We start from the raw sequence: 22507 nt of genomic DNA, 5'->3' as shown, positions 1-22507 counted from the left end.
TTCAGATCTAAGACTTTATCACATCACCATTTAAATAAGTAAAATCAACATTAGACTCTGAATGACTTTGTGCTGGTTGTCTCCTAGCCTCCCTAAGCTCTGCTACCTCCTTCAGGTGTGGTTGATTCTTCTACAAAGTCTCCAAGCCCTATCCTTAGACACACTCAGGATATCTCCTTACACCAGAGGAGGTGGGTGGTGAGATGCAGGCATCACACACTAGAGCACTGCCTGGAAAAAATGAAGTGATTGCTGCTGCTTCTGCAGCTCTAAGAGCTTGGAGAAAAACCCTCCTCGGTGGTCAGAAGACAGCACCCTGACTGCAGTAGGCTGCATGACTGTAGGGAGAGTGGGAAAAAGGGAGTCAAAGAGAGAGAAAAAAGTGAGGGAAAGGTAAAAGGAACAAGAGAGGAAGAGGAGAAATGGTGGGGAGTAGAGAGAGATATGGGGAGAGGGTAAGAAGGAAAGGACAGAAGTGTGCTCTCATCCATAAGGAGGCAGAGAAGTACTGGGAAACTGATCAACAACCTCCCAGGCAGAGAAGTACTGGGAAACTGATCAACAACCTCCAGAAGAAAAGGCAGAGGGAGAGTGGCAGGAAGGCAGAGCCACGGGATAGCTAAAGGAGACTTCAAAATTCCTCTAACCACTAACTACGTTATCCGAGGGTCAAGGGGTCAGGTACACGGTGGCAAGAGAAGATTTGAATTTACAATACACAAATGATGTATCATAGAATTGTATCTTGAAATTTATATAATCTTATTAACCAACGTCACCCCAATAAAATTTTTAAAAAATAAAATGAAAAAAAATTTTCTATGTAAAGTCTAATAAGAAGCAACTCTCCTATAATGTGAATTTCCTGTCAGAAAGAGGCCAGACACTCGCTAAAGCCTAGACCAGCGGGTCTCAACCTGTGGGTCGCGACCCCTTTGGCGGTCGAACGACCCTTTCACAGGGGTCACCTAAGACCATCCTGCATATCAGATATTTACATTACGATTCATAACAGTAGCAACATTACAGTTATGAAGTAGCAACGAAAATAATTTTATGGTTGGGTCACAACATGAGGAACTATATTTAAAGGGCCAGAAGGTTGAGAACCACTGGCCTAGACAGACTCAGATGAAAATACAGTGGGGCCTTGACTTATGAGTTTAATTTGTTCCGAGACCGAGCTCGTTAAGGAGCTCGTTAAGGAGCTCGTTAACTCAAATTACTCTGTCAACTCAATGCAAAAAATCGGCCCAGAGACAGCTGGTATCTCAAAAAACTCATTAGTTGGGACACTCGTAAGTCAAGGCCCCACTGTGGTATAGTGCACTGGAAGTATAAATTTACTCAGAGAAGAGCTGGTATTTGAACCTAGAGTTACCTCCATGATTCTTGGTGCTTTTCACCTGTACTGGAGAATAACAATAATCTCTTCCATAGGATTTTTATGAAAATCAAATGAGATGTTTATATAAAAGTAGCTATTGCCCTAACCGGTTTGGCTCAGTGGATAGAGCATTGGCCTGCGGACTCAAGGGTCCCAGGTTCGATTCCGGTCAAGGGCATGTACCTTGGTTGCGGGCACATACCCAGTAGGGAGTGTGCAGGAGGCAGCTGATCAATGATTCTCTCTCATTGATGTTTCTAACTCTCTACCCCTCTCCCTTCCTCTCTGTAAAAAATCAATAAAATCTATTTTTTTAAAAAAAGTAGCTATCATCCACCAATGCCTATAAATTAATATGAACTATTTCAAATTTTAATTTGGATTTACAATTCTATACACTCTGAGGAGTCTTCCACTGAGAAGATTACTACTTAGCAATTGCTCCTATAGTTTCTCTGTAACAAACAGGTTGATTTTCTGTAAGCTTATTTACATTGAGAAATACACTCAATTTATCTCAGCCACACTAACATCATTATTTTTCATTCTCTCTCTCTCTCTCTCTCTCTCTCTCTCTCTCTCTCTCTCTGTTTCTCTCTCTTTCTCTCTCTTTCTCCCTCTCTCTCTCCCCCTCATCCCTCATGCACACGCACGCACTCACAAAACACACAAAAAACAAAACTCGGGGCTAAATTTCTTAGCCAGGCCTTCAGGGCTTCTATCATTTGAACAGCCCTCTCTCTACACCTCTCCTGGATGAACTGTCCTCCAGCCATATTCCCCACATGAGAGGACCCAGACCCCATCCAGGCTCTTGCTAGAACCCTGCCTGCTCACTCTTCTCTGCATACTCTACCCTGCTTGCCCTTCCTTTGAGACATTTTAAGTCTTTCCTGCTTCACAGAACCTCTCTTTCCACCTGTCATTGATTTTCATGAGCTTAATTACCTTGGCAGCTCCCTTCACTCATTTGGCATCTGGACCTCACATTGTCAGGTTCCCTTCTATATGCATCTGTCCTTTCTCCCAAATCAGACTATATTTTCCTTCAGGGTAGAAAGGGGCTGGTCAACATTTATCTGAATCCCAAGAATCTATCACAAGCCCCCATATATCAGATGGTGAGCTCTCCCTGCCTAATGTCTGTTATGTCATATGGTTGCAAACAACAAAGGAGCCAGAAGAATATTTGTTTGCACCCACCTTACTTTATATACATTACCTCATTTAATGTTCCCACAATCTTATATGGTACTAGAGGCCCGGTGCATGAAATTCGTGCACTTGGGGGGGGGGGGGTCCCTCAGCCTGGCCTGCACCCTGTTGCAGTCCGGGAGCCCTCAGGGGATGTCCGACTGCTACCGCCACTGCGCTCGCCAGCTGTGAGCCCAGCTCAAGGCTTCTAGCTGAGCGGTGCTCCCCCATGGGAGCACACTGACCACAAGGGGGCAGCTCCTGCATTGAGCATCTGCCCCCTGGTGGTCAGTGTGCATCATAGCAACCAGTCGTTCTGCTGTTCTATCGATTTGAATATTAGCCTTTTATTATATAGGATATTCATCATACCTACCTTCCAAGTGAGTAAACAAAGGCACAGAAAAGTAACAGGCCCCAGGTAACATAGCTAGTAACACATGTGGTGTTGAAATGAAATCACAACTTAATCTGTGAAGCTGAGTTTTGTTGATTTTTAGAGAGAGAAAATGAGAGAGATAGAAACATCAATGAGAGAGAAACATCATCAGTTGGCTGCCTCCTGCACACCCCCTACTGGGGATCAAGCCAGCAACCCAGGCATGTGCCCTGACTGGGAACTGAATTAGTGACCTCTTGATTCATGGGTCGATGCTCAACCACTGAGCCACACCAGTGGAGGTGAAGCTGAGTTTTGTACCTACATATGATAGATTTCAAAGGGTCATATTCCTCTTCCATTACCAATGTTTTGCCTAGAACTGGGGAAACTATTTTACAGTAGTCACATTAATGGGCTAGAATAAGAAAGACTAAACTTGTTGTCATCTCCTTTGTAGGAGTGTTATTAAAATTAGAGAACTCATCTTCTTAAGGAATAGAAAGGTATTGATAAACTCATGTGCAGTGATCTTCTTTGTTGAAAACTATAGGGACCGGAAGCCTAGAATGGTTAGGGAACTAAAACTACTGGACAATGCATCTTACAAGACACCCTTTGTGTTATTTCAGAACCAATACTGTTGACAACATTTATAAAAATATATAAAGAGCAAATCAGGGTTGCACCAAAAACAAAAGCAAGCATTTCCATCCACAGAGGGAAGACAGCACTTTGGAACATTCTAATCTTAGTTGAAAATGTCAAAAATTGCAAACTAGATCTTAGATAAAAGTGAACTTCTGCCAGACTGCTCCTAATGGCACATTTTTGACAACCAGGTTTAAGACAATGCTGACAGGGAAACAGTAATAGAAATAATGCATAAAGTACATCTATGTGCAGAGTTTTCATATGTACTCTTCGTACATAGTTGTATGCCTACAAGGTGAAAATGAAAATAATCAAGTGTATTAATACCTAATTCCACAAAGAGAAGAGAGTACAACACACACACAGACTCATAGGTAGATATTTATGCGCACTACCTGGGTGAAGGTAAGCAAATGATTTGAGCTCTTTGAACCTCATCCTCCTCTGTAGGAGAGGAGTGATAAAAATTCTGCCTCTAAAGATGGCTATTAAGTGTGATGATAATGCTTAAAAAGTGCCTTTCAAATAATGAAAAGACTGAGATTCTAATGATTGCTATTATTTTCCTAAAATGGTCACAGGCAAAGAAAGCTCTGAGGAAAAGAAAGAGTGAATGTACAATCCATCGCATCCACTGCTACAACGCCTAAGCAAATCTTCAAAAAAAAATTCAGCTGTGAGAGACTGAACTTTCACATCTGCAAATACAAGTACAGAACATTTTGTTACTGGCATCAACTTAAATCAGCTAATATTATATTGAGTGCCTGCTGTGTGCGAGGCATGCCTGAGAAATGTTATGTTCCATTTAACCAGATATTCTGATTAGTCAAGTTATCACATGTCCTAGAATATCACACCTGGTCTATCAGCAAAGATTATAATATAATGATATAAATAGCACTCAGGCTAAGTTGAGCACTTTGAGACCATGTGATGCTTCAGATACTTTTACATTGTTTAGTACACTGAGTGGATCCTAAAGGCGATTAGGGTGGAACTGATCTAACTTGGAGGTTGAGAATTCTTCAGGAATACTTGATGAACTTCTTGTGTGGGGTGGCCCAGCATTAAGTCACTGGATACTAAGTTTGTGACATATCCTTCCTCTATGTATTGGTTGTCTTTCCATTGTAAAAGCCTGACTCCAGGACAAAGGGACACGTTCTAACCTCAGGAAAGAGAAGAATGCAAAAGAATCTAAGGCAGGTTTAAATAAATTTTAATTAATACTACAGAAGAGAAAGGAAGGGATTTTTTTAAAGGCATGGTCCTAGGGAACTGGCTTACAGTTTTCTGACTGACTCCTCAATAACCAAGAAACTAAGTATTGCCAACCACGGACGAGAACACCGAGGCTAGTGAGGTCACAGAGCTAGTGAGGAACAGAACCAGAACCTTGGGCTCAGGTCAGTCAGACTCAGAACACACTCGCTTTCCAATTGTCCACATTTCTCGAAAGGTCTCTCCCATTCTTTCTTTAAACTGACGTAGTCTTCTTAAAATGCAGTTCAGATTAAACGTGCCCCATCCACACACACACACACACACACACACACACACACACACACACACACACACCTTTAATGGCTCATATCTATAAAGATAAACCTAAACTAGCTATGGCAATGATCTACTTCAAACTGCCTTCCTACCAGTTATAGGTCAGGCACTGGACAAGGCCTGGCACATGGATTATTTGATTAAATCTTCACAACAACCACTTGTGCTTAGAAACGATGACTATTCCCATTTCTTAGAGAAACTTGGGCAGTCTAACTTCAAAACTTTGCTCTTATCCACAACCTAACCAAGTGGATGTGGAAGCTAGGAACAAAGTAAGAGAGAGAGAGAGAGATGGAGACAGAGACAGACAGACAGAGACAGAGAGGGAGAGAAGGAGGAAATATTTATTAAAGGCCTAATGGCCTTGTGATACAGCAAAAGACTGAATTCGAAGCAGATATGAGAATCAAGCTATCTTTTCCACTTAGCCAGACATTAAAGAGATTTGGAAAAATATAAAACAAAGCTGGTCTTCTTCCTATTTTTTTTTTTATTTTGAAGAATTTACTTAATACTAAAAAGTGCTATTTATATTAATGTCTAATGAGTTTATTACTATTATTTTCAAATAAGTAAATACATATTTTTAATTCTTCAGTTTTACTATCTCATATGGTAAATATTGATAGATATATCCCACATAAATAAAAACTCTTTGGGGTTCTTAATAACTTTTAAGACTGTAAAGGAGCCCTAGAACCAAAAATGTTAAGGACAGCTGATCTAGGAGGATTAAGAGATTAGATCCAGAAAGATTAAGGATTAGGATGTACTTGCCATAGCCGGAGGTTAGGTCTATAAAATCCTCATTATGAGTAAATCTGCTCCATACATACTCAAACCAACAAGTCTTTATGCAAAGTTTTGGACTGTGATGTATCTAATCTTAACCCTTGCTCTGGGAGATCCTTCCACTGGAGATGGCATTTTAATTTAAGATACTTGTAAACAAACCTAAAAGCCCTGTGTTGCTCTTTCCCCACCCCATCCCTAGGAAGTATCTTGAACCTTGTAAGCCTATATAAATTCTCACCATTTTTTCCATTTTATGTGCAGAGAAGAAAGAAACCAAACAAGTTTGTTGTTGTTTTCATGGATTAGATCTTAAACTAGTAGCTAGGCAACCAATCAAGTAGCCCTGACAACAGAAATACATGGAACTTAATGATCACCTTCAGCCAGAAGCCTACACACAGCACTGCATAGTTGCCCAATGTTATTGGTTCAAACATAAAACCTAAAATTAATAAAACTTATATTTTTTCTAACTTTATAGCATTTTGATCTGTGTATACTGTTTTAGAAAAACACCATCACAAGTATAAATAACTATCCTTTTCAAAGAAATACGCATGAAGCATATGTATGTAGGTGGACTTCTTTATCTCATGATTTTAGCATTCCCTTCATTAAAATTGATGTTTGAAACTCAGATGTATGTCTTCTTTTAGATTCTGAATAAAACTGCCCGTCAATCTCACAGAGATGGAGGGAACAAGTGAGATGATGAAGAGAAGGAATGCTGATCGAGAAAATTAGAGGGAGAGCAAGAATGTGATCTAGGGCTGGACTTACATTCCTAATCTGCAAAACAGGATAGTGTCACTACATCCCCAAATTTGGAAAGGTTCAAGAGAGATAAATATGTGATAATATTTTTAAAACATAGAAGCATTACAAAAATATTTCTTGTCATGATGTGAAAAGTGCTACATAAATGTTTTTTAAAAACCAACTACTGTTCTGCTTAGCAAATGAGGATGTTAAAATTTGAATTTTCTCTTACTGTAAATTGTCTAATGTGTCCACACCCCTCATAACATGTTGTTGTTATCTTGGAAACAGGTTAACATGGAAAGGAGTGCTGCACCTGAGCATGTTAGTTAAACGCTCACAAAAACAACCTTCCTGATTAATCAGTACTATGAACTTCTTTGGAAACAACAAAATCTCACTATTCTGTGTGTTATATAAAAACTCAGTTATTCCAAACACACTTTGTGAAATCATTTGCTCACAATCCTCTTTTGCTTATTGTTTTATGGCTATATTGATCTTCTGTCTGAACATATCCTGTCACGCAACAATGAATATTTGAATCAATTGTACAAATAACAAGGAGCTGTGGCCATTGACAATGTGGAGCAGAAGACATCCAATATGTTTTTCATTTCCAGTAAAAGGGGGCAGTATTATGACATCAATGTAATACTCAAGAAACATTCTGATTTTTTTTTTTTTGCAAACTATGGGGGATGAGCAAGAATTTACACTTGTGAAAAATGAACAACTGCTTTTGTGAATAAACAAGAACAAGTTTACATGGTACCTCAGTGATTGGATTATTATTTCCATGATTGAAAAAGTATCATTTTGGCATGAGAAATTCATATGGTTATCAAAAATCAGGTTAAGTATTTTCAAAAATCATAGATTGAAATTCTGATTTTCTGGAAATATGTTAAAGTATATATTAAATTAGTAGGGACAGAAGCTCCCCAGCACGATAATGTAATCAAATTTAACATTATTATCTTCCATATGGCCAGATCATAGCAGGTAGCGAGTACATGCAAGTTATTGGAAGAATGAAAAAGAAAAATGTGTATCTTGATTTTGTAAGAAGGTGCCTATTAGTTTCTTACTAACCTTCTACTCTATCTTAAGACATTTTGTCCCCAAGAAGCAGTAGGTTAACCCCATTCATCATTGGAGAATATCAAGAGTGAAAATTTAACAAAATTAACAATAGATTTGACAACCTGCTGAGGCCTTAAAGAGAAAAAGGTCCTAACATTAATAGAATATATTCTGTGTCAGGTACTCTAGACATGTTTTTCCTCAAAACAATCCTTCAAGAAAAGGATAATTGCCTCTATTTTATAGATGTGCTCATTGAGATTCACAGAGGTTAAGTCACTCACCTAAATAACATTAGAAAATAGCACAGGTGACTTCCAAGATTAACCCTGGACACTGAGGCCCAGTTTTAATCAACTCCAAAACCCATAGTCTCTAATTCGAACACTGCCCTGGGTCTAGCCACCACGTCTGTCTCTATCTACATCATTCAACCTTCTGTTTCCTGACTGGTATCTCTCCGCAGCCAGAACCAGTGGCTATCATGGCAGGGAAGAATGTCCCACCTTGACAGAAGGTGACAAGTATACAGGAGGCAGGGAGCTCAATGTTTTTCTGCTTCATAGTTTCAGTTTATTTTGACCCTGGCTTATTCCATCAAAGGGTTGCGACTGCCAGTGTAAGTACTTTTGTATGTAATAGGCTTAAAGATCTCATAGAAAATTAATCTGGTACTATTCTAAAAATAGTAATGTTATTGACTAAGAAAAAGCTGGGGCTTAATTCATGCTCTGCCATGAATACACTGTGTGATCATGGGCAAGTCATTGTCTTGCTCTAGGTCTTCGTTTTCCCATCTGTGAATTGAAGTAATTGGACTAGATCAAATGTAATGTCCCATCCAATCCTTCACTGTGCAGTTTTAATCCCACAAACATACTTGAGAGACAGGCTAAGTGTGATCATAGTGTCCACGGCAGCTCACTTTGACACCCAATGAGATCAAGCTTTTTTCTTAAGAGACTCTCCAAAGATGAATGGGGCAGCAGTTCAGGTTACATGTGTACGGATGTATAATCTACCTATTTATGAGCAGCTCTGATCAGTAGGCAATCAGTCTACTGGCTCCTCAAGATGATTAAAATGAGCTAATTAACCAGATTCCCAAGTTGTATAATACCTATGAAGGACAGTGCTCTAACCAATCGTCAAGTCAGCATTCAAACATTAAGAAGCTCAGAAAAGTCAGAGAACACACTTTAACACTATGAAAGCCCACCCTGCCTTGCCTCTCTTCTAACTTACCTCTAAGAACATTTAGAAGCATCTTATTTAAAACTCTGCTGTGTACTGTTGTGACTAAAATACTCTGTCTTAGAGATGTCAAAATAACAAAAGTTGGTAAGCAATTAGCCTATAATCTAATCTAATTGCACTGGTACTGAGGGATAGAGATGGCTGGTGTTCTTGGGGTGGAAAGCTAAAAGCCAGGACAGTAACTTAGACTTCTGCTGGCAAGGCACTCACAGTCCATGCACAGAAGCTATGTGGAAATGATGGGGCAGAACAGCTCCTAAGGTGCCGTTACAGTCTATTGTCCCTACAATCTATATATTTAACAGCCCCTAAATATCTTGTGACACAACCAACCAGAACATCTCCATTGGTGCCGTTCTGGCTGATCAAGTTAACAATGTTTCATTTTAAAAGCGCCAAATAGGGATTTACCCAATAAGGTGAAATGCACCATGGGTAGACATGTATTCATATGAACATATTTGCGATTCCATATAAAGACACAAGCACTTCTATGCCTGTGTAGTAAATGCTTGTTCACATTTATGTACATATCAAACATGTTTTATATACATTTAATGTTACTACATGTCATACAAACAATCTACAATGGACATTGTGATGCACTGCCCAGATTTCTCCTTTAGGACTGAAAGATTTATTCCCTCAGCTGCAAAATATGTTGGTAGCTCACCCTCAGCTGTTTGGCATTGACCTAGCTGAAGAGACTTCCAAAGGAAGCCCTCATCCAAAAACTGGTTGACACAAGTGTGTAAAAACTCACCTCCTCCACTTGGGGCATTCTGAATGGACATGGCAGGCTCCAAGCTTCCTATGGGCTTGGCTGAGGTTGGTTGAGACTGCATTGCTTTGATCCTTTCCACTACATAGGTGGCAATCAGAAAGAGAACTCCCCAATAAACCTGCTCGCTAATTTCCACCTCATCATCTGCTTCTATGACACACCCCTTCATAAAGAATGTCCAAATAAGAGAGCAACCAGGGATGCTTAATAAATTATAAAGTTTTATGATAGCAACACTGTGAAAAATTTTCTAAAACTGTATTACAGATTATGAGAACAAATTCATAAATCTAATTTATAGATCTTTATATTTAAGGAAACTGAGATAATTCCAAAATGGACAATTTTGAAGACAGTTAAATTTGAAACAATACATTTTATCAACCTTATTTCACATTACATATTTACCCTCTTTGATTTCAGAAGGTCTGATGCTCCAGAAGAAAAATTAGTGTCCTATGGAAGTTCATAAAATTAAGATGGATTATTTTGATGATAAGAGAACCAAATCTACCATAACAGGAGTCCTTTAACGTTCTAAATTTACTCTTCTGACTGCAACTAACTTAATAAGCAAGAATAGATACTGACTCTAGAAACTAAACAAAGCCTACACAACCACAAAATGTATGTTCAAATGACAGACACTATTGGGGAGGGGGCTCACAAAAGTTAAGGAGAGCTTGTGAACACATCCCTGAATGTCATGGACTTTTCCAGTGCTCCAAATTCAACCAGTAAAGTCATCGGCTGAGACAACTCCCTTTAACCGGGAAACCAGAGCTTTCTGAGTCATATTCAGTGTGATATGTTTTAGGTCAAGTTTGGTTTTTCATCATTACTTTTGATCTTAGCCTAATCTCTCATCTCTCTTCCTTGTCTTCTAGTGTGAAATAAGGTGTTCTTATTTCAGAACCTCAGACGTCTTCTCCCAAAATGAATTAAGAAAACTCAGTGAGAAATATTTAAAATTGACCTGTGTTTGAAGTTAATAGTGCATTAACTTTGAACTTCAACTCCAACTGATGGTACAAATTCAACTATCTCAGGTCACAGTGTCAGACACAGAGAGAGTCACTGCTGAAAGCACGGTGTGTCCAGTGCCAATGTCCTGCTAGGTTATAGATCAGGATGCTGCTATTCTAAGCCTGCTTAATAGGACTGAGGGTCTGCACTGAAAGGCCGAATTGCTGCACCAGTACTGAACACATGTCTCTTTCCCCACAAACTAAATAGCATATATACACATTCTATTTTAAATACTCTTTATGTTAATATTCCAAACAAAAATTTCCATAGTATTTTTCAAAGAAATATTTCATTCATGACATTAGTCAAAGGCAAGTTATTTTTCATAATTTAATAATAATATGGTTATTTAAATGAAATAATTAGTTTTTTGTGGAATGAAATATCTGAAATGTATTAATTCTAAATATATTTTACTGAGCCCAGTGTTTTTCAATTAGTGGTGATTTTGTCCTCCCTCCGCCAATAGAAGACATCTGGCAATGTCTAAAGTCATTTTTAATTGTCACAAAGGGGGGGAATGCTGCTGACATCTAATAAATAGAGGCCAAATTAGTAGCCCCAAGAACTACCAGGGCAAAAATGTTAATAATGCCAAGGCTGAGAAACCATGATTTAATCTAATAAATCTGAAGTTTCTAACTTTGTATATTACCTCAGTTGGAAAGGAGTTTAAGTATGTGAGTTGGCAAATATGCCAACACATCTACTGCTTCCTTCTACTGACCCTCCTACTATTGTGTGAGGATCTCATATCTGTGACAAAGTAGTATATTTGTTCCACATATTTAAAGCCCACCATGATTTAGTTGGAAAGAATACATGGAACAGACTGGCAGCTGTCAGGGCGGAGGGGTGTGTGTGTGTGTGGGGGGGGCAGTTGAATGAAAGAAGGTGAAGAGATTAACGAAACAAACATATTTACATAACACATAGACATGGACAACAGTGTGGTAATAGCCAGAGGGAAACAGGGGGAGGTGGAGATGGAGGTGGGCAAAGGCAGGGAAAAGTGGGGACAGAAAGAAACTTTGCTTGGGGAGGTGGACACACGATTCAGGGTGTAGATGATGTATGTTTTGGTGAACCAATATCACTCCAATAAATTCAGTTTAAAAAAGGTATGGAAACCTAAGATAAGAAAGTTCTGCCAGGACCGGTTTGGCTCAGTGGATAGAGCGTCGGCCTGCGGACTGAGAGGTCCCAGGTTCGATTCCGGTCAAGGGCATGTACCTGGGTTGCGGGCATATCCCCAGTGGGGGGTGTGCAGGAGGCAGCTGATCGATGTTTCTCTCTCATCAATGTTTATAACTCTCTCTCTCTCTCGCCTTTTCTCTCTGTAAAAAATCAATACAATATATTTAAAAAAAAAAAAGAAAGTTCCTACTCTGTACCAGGAGTTGGGCTGGGTATAGTCACATAAGCTTATGTCATTGTAACCCAGATTACTACTTTTATATTATAGATGAAGGAATTGAGAGTCAGAGAGGTTAAGCAACTTGCCAAATATCACGTAGTTGGTGACACTCAGTGACTACTATTCCAAGTGAGAATATATATTTTTAAAATCATTAATACTTTCTCATATATGCAAAGAAAATTTCTGAATCACTAATGGTTGTTACTACTCAAAGAAAATTTTTGAATCATTAATGGTAGTTAATGGGGTGAGGAGGCTAATTAGCTTTTCACCATATATCTTTCTGTATTACCAGAATTTTCAGTAAGTATATATTACTTCATTTGAAAACTAATAAATAAAAAAGACTCAATTAAACAAATCACTGACATGTGTCTCAAATTAATTTTAGGATTAACCCTGGACAAAATTGGAAAGTAGGAGATGGTCCATGGTGCATAAACCCTCGTTTTTAACCCAATTTCCCACTCATTAGCCCTATGCCAAAACTTCTTTACCTACCCATGTTCCAAGAAAGGATCTTAGGAAGTTATTTACATTAAAATTAAATATGTTATTATTCCATGGTGTTCTCACTGAGCCCAAGACAGTATCTTAGGTCAAAAGAATGACTCTGTGTTTATCTTTAATATCAGAGAGATAGAAGACTTTGGGGACAAAGCCTTTTTTTCCCTTGTGGTCCTGACCATCTATTAAGGGATCTCTTAAAGAAGGGCTCTGCCTTGTAGCCCACTGCCAAGGATGAAGCACTTCATGGAGAATGAAGCACTTGACTGAACTGATCCAGTGTCTGGCAAGTGCCTGACAAGTCCCAAGTATATAAATGTTTATGGCTTAACAGGTACCGAAAGACCTGCCATTCCCCCAGACAGTCTCTCTCCGACCTGAGGATCAATCAAGGCAGGGTGTCCAATAATGATTATATTTAAATAGTATACACACACAAACACATACCACACACACAAACACACACACACACATACATGTATACATATATATTTAATGTTAGCTTCAGTAATTCAATGCAATGAGAACTGAGAGTAAAGTTGAATTCTTTATTAAGCTTTGAGAAGTCAACACTTCCAGAGCTAAGCTTTGTAATCTGGTGAGGGCTTTGGTCACAGGCATGCTATGAGAGTTCCATCCCCTCAAACCCCTTCCCAGCCTCTGGTATCCCAGCTGTCTCCTAGCTAACGTATATAGATTCATCAAGAATGGGAGGATGATATGAAATGAGCAATGGCTCTGTATCCCACTAATTGGTTGACTTGTGTCCCCCAAAAAGATATATTCAAGTCCTCACCTTTGGTACCTGAAAATGGGGCCTTATTTGGAAATAGGGTCTTTGCAGATAAAATCAAGTTAAAATAAGGTCATCCTGGATTAGGGTAGAACCACATCCAATGACTAACATCCTTCTAAGAAGAGGGAGATTTGGAGAGACAGGGACACAGAAGACAGCTATGTGAAGAGGGAGGCAGAAATTGCAGTGATGCAGCAACAAGCCACGGAATGGCAAGGATCATTCATTCATCAGATAATCGGATTTTCACTCAATAAAGCCTCTCAACTGTCCCCATTCTTAACCTCCTACAGTACATTCTCACACATCACACGAATGATCTTTTTGTAGGTAAGTCATATCATGTCAATGCTCTGGACAAAACCCATCCAAGGGTTCCCACCACAGGGTAAAATGCAAAGTCTTTCCAAGGCCCACAAGGTCTACCATGCTCTGTCCCATGCGTCCCCTTCTCTCATGCAGCAGGACCTCAATGCACCATGGCTTCATTCATATCTCTCCTCAGTGTCACTTTCTCAGAGTCCTTACCTCCCTTTCTAAAGGAGCAACCCCACAATCCCTATTCCCTGAACTTGCTTCTATTTTTCTCAAAGCACTTATTCACTCCTAATACTGCTGGCATTGCATTATATATTTCATATTATTTTTTTGGTCATCTGTGTTCCCCTATTAGAATGTCAGCTGTATGAGAGCAGGGATTTTTATCTGATTTGTTAACTGTTGCATCTCCCATGCCTAAAACAGTATCTTTCATAACATAAGCACTTGATAAATATTTGTTAAACAACAACAACAAAATCAGCAAATGCATTCTATGAGCTGCTTTGTTTTATTTTTTGCTCTGGCTGATAGGAAGCTTAGAGCAAATTCAGTGATGAGTTATAGTAATCTATCCCATCATGACCGTATAAGCTTCTTTTTAAATATTATATTCTTATTCTAGTAACCTCACATATCCCCTTTATTTTAAGATATTTCTAAATCTTTTGGAACAGGACAGGAAGACAACAATGGGCAGGTAGGTTGAGTGCCTCGTTGATGCTTGAGAGCCTGGAAAGAGCCAGATGAGAAGGAGCCAATGGGGTCAGCGAGCCAGTGAAGGAGGGAAGCCAGTTTTACCTTTTCATTCCTGCAGTTGTTCAGCCCCATATTATTCATGGAGGCCAGTTTCCCATCAACCCCGTGTGGCTGTTGCTGCTGTTGCTCCCGCTGGATCTGCTCTCGCATCTTCCGAGCCTCCTGAATGGCTTTCATCACCGTATCCTGATCCCCAAACAGGGCAGGGGAGTTGAGACTGGACAGGATATCTGCACACACAGGATGCATTATCAGAGGCTTGTGAGGTGAGAATCTACAAAATATGCTGCTCTCCACTCCCCTGTAGAATGCTGCATTTGCCAAACAAGGAAGGGGCAAGTTTGCTACTAAGAATATCACAATACTGTGCACAGAGCACAGAAGGCCAGTTGTTTTGTTGGTGGTGGTTTTGGGTTTTGGTTTTGTTTTGCTTTGTTTTTTAGCTCTTGGAGGATGCCCTAGCACTCCAGTTTATCTGGGCTGTCAATCCACCTCACAGATGAAGGTTCCTGGATTCCAATTGTGTGTATACATTTATCTGCGCTGCTATGTCTAACAATTAACGGGAGAGTAGAGGGGAAGAAAGAGGTGGGAAGTGGGGACAGAGATGTCTGTTCAGGCTGCTCATTATGTTTGGTGTGCTAATTCTGGAAAGCTATTGCTGGCCTAGCAGAAAGGATCTGCGAGGCTACATGTGTGCTTCAGTGACATCTGTATGTGTGTGTTTGTATGTCCACTGCAGGAGAGAGGGGGCGGGAAGAAACACCCCACACTCTCCGTTCCCCAGTCACTGGCTGGTTAATGAAGCATTCTACTCATCATGCTTCCTCAGTTATTTACCAAGAGAATGACAACCCATTCCCTGCCCCCAGCCCGATCACCCACTGCTCTCAGCTTCCTGCCTTCCTGACAGCGAGGCTGTATGAGTGGGGATGGTTTTCACATAAGAACAAAGCTTCAAATAACGTGATAATAAATATTTACTTTCATTATGTTCCATGCAACACAGTGGGAAAATTTTCAAAATTAAACCGACTAATTTTCCTTCATATCTTGCATTATACTATAGGTTAAAATTTATACTTTAGAGAAGTTTTTCCAGTTCTAGAGAAAAATAAAACAATAGCTTGCTGATTGGTAGATTTCAAACCCACTTGTTTGTAACCTGGTATGAGCATTTCATGTCCCATGTCTGTGTGTGTGTGTGTGTGTGTGTGTGTGTGTGTACATGCGCACATGCCTTTGCTTTTAGAAAATATTCCCAAGGCTATCTATGGGAAAATTTTAAAATCAGTCACTTTTTAGGATATAGAAACCCATATCTTGTGCTCTGAAGCTTTTCTGATACCAAAAAATCTCTCCTATATTGTCTGGAGCAGAGAGCATTACTTCAGCCCATTTCTAGTTCAGGATCTAAGACATATGCTCTGCTGAAGTATAAACTTCATAAAAGCAGGGCCTGTAACAGGGTTACCTCCGTCCCTCACAATGCTCAACACAGCAAATCAATGCTTTCCCAACAAAACTCGGAAATGGATAATAGAGGGCCATTTCAAGATCAAGTCAATTATTATTTACGGATGCTGGCTTTTTCCTCATCTTGCAGCTTCTGATGATCCAGTGGTCACATTCACACACCGGATTTGCTTTGGTCCTTGCTCCCATGCAAACCCACTAACCTGGGCTGAGGATCTTGGGCTCCCAAAAGGCATCCTGACTCAAAATGAGAACAGGCCACTGTGTGGCTCCTAATGTGCAAATTTCAGTGAGGACGACTCACCTCTGCCTTCGACTCAGCACAGTTCAGAAAACGCCCCAACTGTGGGTTCACAAAAGGAGCACTGATTACGTGGGAGAGGACGTGGAGTCTGGCCTCAGTTCCGTTGACTGCACAGCTACATGGTTGTGGGCACGTCATTTTACCTGTGCGGACCCCATTTACATACAACCAGGGTAATAACACTACACTACCTAACTCATAAGATTACTGTGAAAAAATCAAATAGGCAAAAATGGTAAGCTGTAAATGGCTACACGGACACATTATTTAACTTACTGCAATATGCATTTCAGGCTCCAGGACTCAATAACACAAGGGAGGTAATATGGTGAAGAAATGCTAGCACTAGTCCCTAATCCCTTTGAATGTCTGTTTCTTTATTTGAAAAGTGAGAGACTTGAAGAGTATAGTAACAATAAAGTAATAGAGCTCCTGACAAGTTTTTCACAGGCTTCATTCCACACGTACTTGTAAGGGTGCTGGTATTCACTCAGCCCAGCCGTTTTAAACCTTACCCCTCAAAAGTGCCAGACACCACGCTAGACAATTTATATGCATTTTTCTCTCTTAATTCTCATAACAACCTATGAGCAAGGTAATAATATCCCCCTTTCAAAGATTAGGAAACTAAAGTTTAAAAGATTAAGTATCTTTCCCGGGATTATACAGCTAGTAAGTAAAGGCTCTTAGTCCAAGTCTGGCTGACGCCAGAAGCCATGATTTCCCTGCACACTTCTCACACGGGGTGTGAGCGTTCCTAGAGAGACCTGGCCACGTGTCAGCAACTCTAAGAAGCCAGAGGATCATTATATCTTACTATCTTCCAATTTTATTTCACGTAGATTTGTTTTAATGCAAACTAATAGATTAGATGTGAAATTCAAATACATTTTAAAAAGAAAACATAACATTTGAAAGGAATTTTGGAATTTTGGTGGGCAGCTTTGAGACCAGGGGCCCTCTAGGTCCTCGGAGAGTTCATGGTCACGCCTTCTGCCCAGAGTTACTTTAGTGGCAAAGCACTGATCGAACACAGAAATTCCCAACAGTCTGATTTGCTCGATCGAATTCATCATCATCTAAAGAACCCATCCCAGCAGAATTTATATGATGGCCTTTCCCAAAAGCTCTAATAACCCAAAGGGCGCCAAATCGGGTTATGTTTCAGTAGGACAGATTTTACTTTTTTTTTTTTCTTTTTCTTGGACTAAGGAACACTTTGGAAGCAAGGATCAGTCATCGCTCAACAGGTGTGGTTTCTGTTACCTAATTCATAAGTCTCTTCCTGGTGTTGACCTTTCCATTTACCTAGAGAGGATCCCCTTCCCAGGCTCCCTGCAATGGGGCTGGGGATGCCGCTTTTGTGGGGCAGGCTGACTGGGCTGGTTTTGCTGGCTGGGAAGAGGCTCTGGGTGGGAGAGGTTGGGGACTTGACAGGCTCCGCTGTCTTGGGTCTGGATGAGAGGTTCAGCGGCTGTGCTGCAGCTTCATCCTACGGGAGTTTAACATAAATAATTACTAAAAAGAAAAAGACAAATGAAGCACATTATCACTTAGTGAGCCACAGTTATTTTACACCTCAGAGACAATGCCACATTCTCCTACAGTCATAACAAAAGGAGCTAATTATCTACCTCCTCAAAGATTCATCCGAAGGAAACCTCATTAATTTCCCTGTGTTATGCTTCTATTTACATTAACTGTGTAGTTGGATCATTCTTTTTGCCAAATTAAAATCTGAATTAGCTCACATTACAGCTTAATTTCCTAATGTGTTTTCAGGGATCTAAATTAACCTAGGGCATTCACAAAGAATTATTTAAAATTTCAGCAGCTCTGTAGTGCTTTTGTGTTATTCTCTCTAAAAAGTTCTTGGAACTATAAATAGGCCCTGCAGCTAATTTTTTAATATATATTTTAAATCAAACAATTGCCAGTACTTTAAAAATGGAAACACAGGAGGACTTCTCTGATCTCCTGGGCCTCTGCCCGGAGCCGCCTGCCACAGCATGGCTTCTATGTGGCTTTCTGGGTGTGGGCACTCTTCATGGTCTGTATTCTGGTCTCTACTCATGTTTAAAATTAATTTTTGCAAAGAGTTAGCACACATTATAATTATGTTTTACATACCATGCTATATGCAATTTATTTTTCATGTCTAAAGTGATGTCTCTTTATATCTTTGCTCCATATATTTACAGAATGTCTATTTTAAGACCTGTCCTATACTGAGCACAGGACTCAAATATCTTGCTTGTAACTCTGGTTTAACCAGAAGTTCAAAAGCTAAGCTCCTTGCCATTATTTTGTCTCATTTATCCTGCCATAAAACACCCGTAACAACACTTCCACCGTGATAAAAACTTACTTGTAATATGAGGATATTCATTTAAATGCTCAGTTTTAAGATCTGCATTATTGTGTTCTAAAATGAAATTGTCAGCAAATGTGAAGGCCTGTTTTGCTTCTGAGGAAGCACAGAGAACTTGCTTTGAATGTTATTGTTTAAAACACACAGTAGAGCTTGGAAACAGAACATCCTCCCCCTTGGCAACCCTGTGACCTCTCTGAGGCTCAATTTCTTCATCTGTAGAAAAAAAAAGGGGGGGGGGAGCTGATTTTAGCTGATCTCTAAGGTCTCTTCCAGTATTAATGGTCATTGTTTAAGAGGCAACAAAAAGGGATGCCAGAAAATACTACTCAGGAAGGAGAACTCGAAAAAAATAAAAATCACATTCAACAAAGGAGCTATTATGTTCCAAGCACTGTGCTAGACATTTTCACACATATTAGCTTATGTCACCTTCAATAAACTATGAGGTTGGGCAGTATTATTCTAACTTCACAAAGGAAGCTGAGTCAGAGGGATAAAAGCACTGTCCAAAGCTCTACGTGGAGGGACAAAATCTGAATTCTAGTTTATTGGACTCCAAATCCTAGGTCCCTTTACTACTATACTATCAGAGACAATAAGTCATTCAATAATGTAGGGATGTCCTACAGTGTTTTTTGCTCTTGTTTTGTTCTGTTTTTGTCATGGTAGGAAACAGGTAATCAGACACATCCATGTTGCAATGTTCTTTTATTTACATCTAGACATAGGATAGGTTCTTAGGTAACAGTTACATCCTTTGTGAATGTCAAAATTATCCAATATGCTTAATTATAATTTACTTCCTTTTGTTCTAAACTCAAAGGATATTTAGACTAGTCAGTTCCTTTATTCATATCTAAATAATAGTGATTCAGATGCTAGGTTCACTCAGCTTCTTAGATATCTAAGGTCAGAGTTTTCCTCAAATTTGAAAAATTATCAGCAATTACTTCTTAAATATAGTTTTCTGTTCCTTCATTCTTCTGGGGTTTCAATTGCATATATCAGGTCATTTGATGTCCCACAGCACTGCCTTTTTTCTCCGTATTTAATTTTGGATAGTCTCATTGTCATGTAATCAAGTTCCCTAATCTTTTCTTCTGTAATGTCTAGTTTGTTGCTAATCTCAATCAATACTAATCCAGTGAGTGCACTTTTCAAACAGTGTTTTTGTGTGTTTTTTCATCTCTAGACATTAAATTTAGGTCTTCCATGTCTTGCCTTATAACTCTTATGTTTTTCCCTAACTTCTTGAACATATGGAATTTATAACATCTGGTTTTATTCAGCTTTGAATATACTCCAATTTATTTATCTTTATAATTTAATAATTGGCACTTGTACAAACAATGCCACTGGGCACGGGGAGCACCTATCAGCTCCCAATCAGGTCTCTTTCTACCCTGTCAGACCTGCTACTGGTCCTCACAGCTGGTCCTGGCCTGACAGAAACTGTGGGTGTTTGGGGGGAAGCAGATTTGCCTAAATCCTCAGTTGGCTATACTTGTCTCTTATAATAGCTGTGTTTACTGTTTTATCTGCTATTTCAATGATATGTATCATTTTGGGGGTCTGGTTCTATTGACTGAGTTTTCCCCTCATTATTGTTCAGATTTTCTAACCTCTACAAACGCCTGATAATTATTGAGTGGACACTACACATTGTGTACTTTACATTGGGTGTCAGAGTTTGTATATCCCTCTAAATATCTGTGAACTTAGTGCTAAGATGCAGGACAATTTAATCCTTTCTGGACATACTTTGAAGTGCTGTTAGGCAGGTCCAGAACTGCTTTTAATCTAGGGATAATTTGGCCCCACTACTGAGGTCCCACCCTTCTGGGGATTCTACTGGATATGCCATCTGTCAGGAGAACTTTCTACTCTAGCTAATGGGAATTCAAACCATCCTCAGTCCTTTGTGAATTTTACAACTGTTTTGTCTGCTAATCTTATCTTCCCTGTTGTTAGATAGTTTCCTCATATGCTAATCAATACTCAGCTAAATTTGGGGAACCTTCCATAGATCTTCAATGTACTCTCTGTGTGCAGCACTATCCTCACTGGCACCCTACGTTACAAATTCCATCCACCTTAGTATCCCTAAACTATGAACTCTATCTCCTTACTAAGGGAGGCTGCCAAACTTCATGTGTACTCCTCCCTGCACGATTGCCTGGCAATTCCCTCTCGATCAGTGGTTCTCAACCTTCCTAATGCCGCGACCCTTTAATACAGTTCTTCATGTTGTGGTGACCTCCAATTTCATTGTTACAGATTGAACATAATTAAAGCATAGTGATTAATCACAAAAACAATATGTAATTATATATGTGTTTTCTGATGGTCTTAGGCGACCCCTGTGAAAGGGTCGTTCGACCCCCAAAGGGGTTGCGACCCACGGGTTGAGAATGCTGCTCTAGATAGTAAGCTGAAACAACTATGGGCTTTGTCTCACTTGTTTCTTTTTAGTCAGGGATCACTGTCCTATACTCCTATTGTAAATATCTTAAAACCATTGTTTTATAGATTTTTTCCTGAGTTTCAGTCGTTTAACCTGATACAGTATATCTGGTCCCTGTTCCTCCATCATAGTTGAAAATGTTAATCCTCCAGGTAGTTCATTAGTATCTCTCGGTATACACCTAGAAATTTCAATGACAAGCCCTACTACCACCACCACCATCTTCTTTATTTCCATCAGATCATCATTAACAGCCTCATCACCACTACATTAACATTTTGCAATACTCACTAAATGCTAGAGGATGTATTCTCGCATTTAAGATCCATAATAATATTAACTTTCATTTTATGGAGAACATTAAGTCTGAAGAAAGTTTAAGTAACTTCCCAATGTGACACGACTGGTAAAAATGACTGAACTGAAATTTAGACAGAAGCATTCTGACTTCTGATGTTGAGAATTATAGTGAATAAAAATTCTGGGGGAAAGAAGGTACATAAAACCATTTGTGTCTATTTTTGTTACCTTCAGAGAACTAGCCTTTTGTGATGTAGACATGTTATATACACAAAGAAAGCAATGACACAAACAAAAACATGAGATATTTTAGTGACCATAATTCTTTCAATTAGAAGATTACAAGATTGTTCTCAGAATAGAGAACAATTCAATAATAGATAGGAGCTATTTTTAAAATTTAAAACATTTGTTTTATGTTTGGGCCTATATATTTTTACCTACACATACAATAAACAACCTCATACATATGAGGAATACTTCCTTTGTTATTAACATAAAATATAGTCAGGTCAAATTATATAGAGTACTAAGAATTTGCATGTGGTCAAGTGAGTAATAAAATTCAGTTGGCCCACGAAGCTGGAATGGTGAAAGCAGATATAAACTTAAATTTAACCAGGGAACATTTTACTCATCCAGTAAAGGCTTGGTTTGGTGCAGTTCCATTTGGCCAATTCACTTATAAAATGACTTTTTCATGTTAAAATAGCTAATACTCAATACCTCAAATCACTGATTTTTGATATGCTCATACTCTAACAACTATAATTAAACAAAGTGCCTTGGTTTGAGTTGTAGAGTTCTGACTCTTATTCAGAAATATAAACTCTTGGAATATAAAAAGTCTGTTACCATAGTTATGCTACCTTAATAAATGTAAACAGCATATTTTTATA

General features: G+C 39.2%; 1 protein-coding gene across 1 annotated transcript in view; it reads right to left on the bottom strand.

Annotated features, from left to right (window-relative positions):
* SOX6 (SRY-box transcription factor 6) overlaps positions 1–22507 on the bottom strand; it is a gene marked incomplete at its 5' end in the record, with an annotated part of 336510 nt that overhangs the window by 53648 nt on the left and 260355 nt on the right. Inside the window, 2 exons of the mRNA XM_081099613.1 lie at positions 14733–14920; positions 17779–17962. Of these exons, the coding sequence (XP_080955739.1) occupies positions 14733–14920; positions 17779–17962 (372 nt within the window). The remainder of the gene's footprint in view (positions 1–14732; positions 14921–17778; positions 17963–22507) is intronic.

Source organism: Myotis nattereri (assembly GCF_964212035.1).
Source record: "Myotis nattereri genome assembly, chromosome: 9".
NCBI lineage: Eukaryota > Metazoa > Chordata > Mammalia > Chiroptera > Vespertilionidae > Myotis > Myotis nattereri.
Note: the sequence above shows the minus strand (reverse complement) of the source record. Positions and strands in the feature narration are given on the sequence as shown.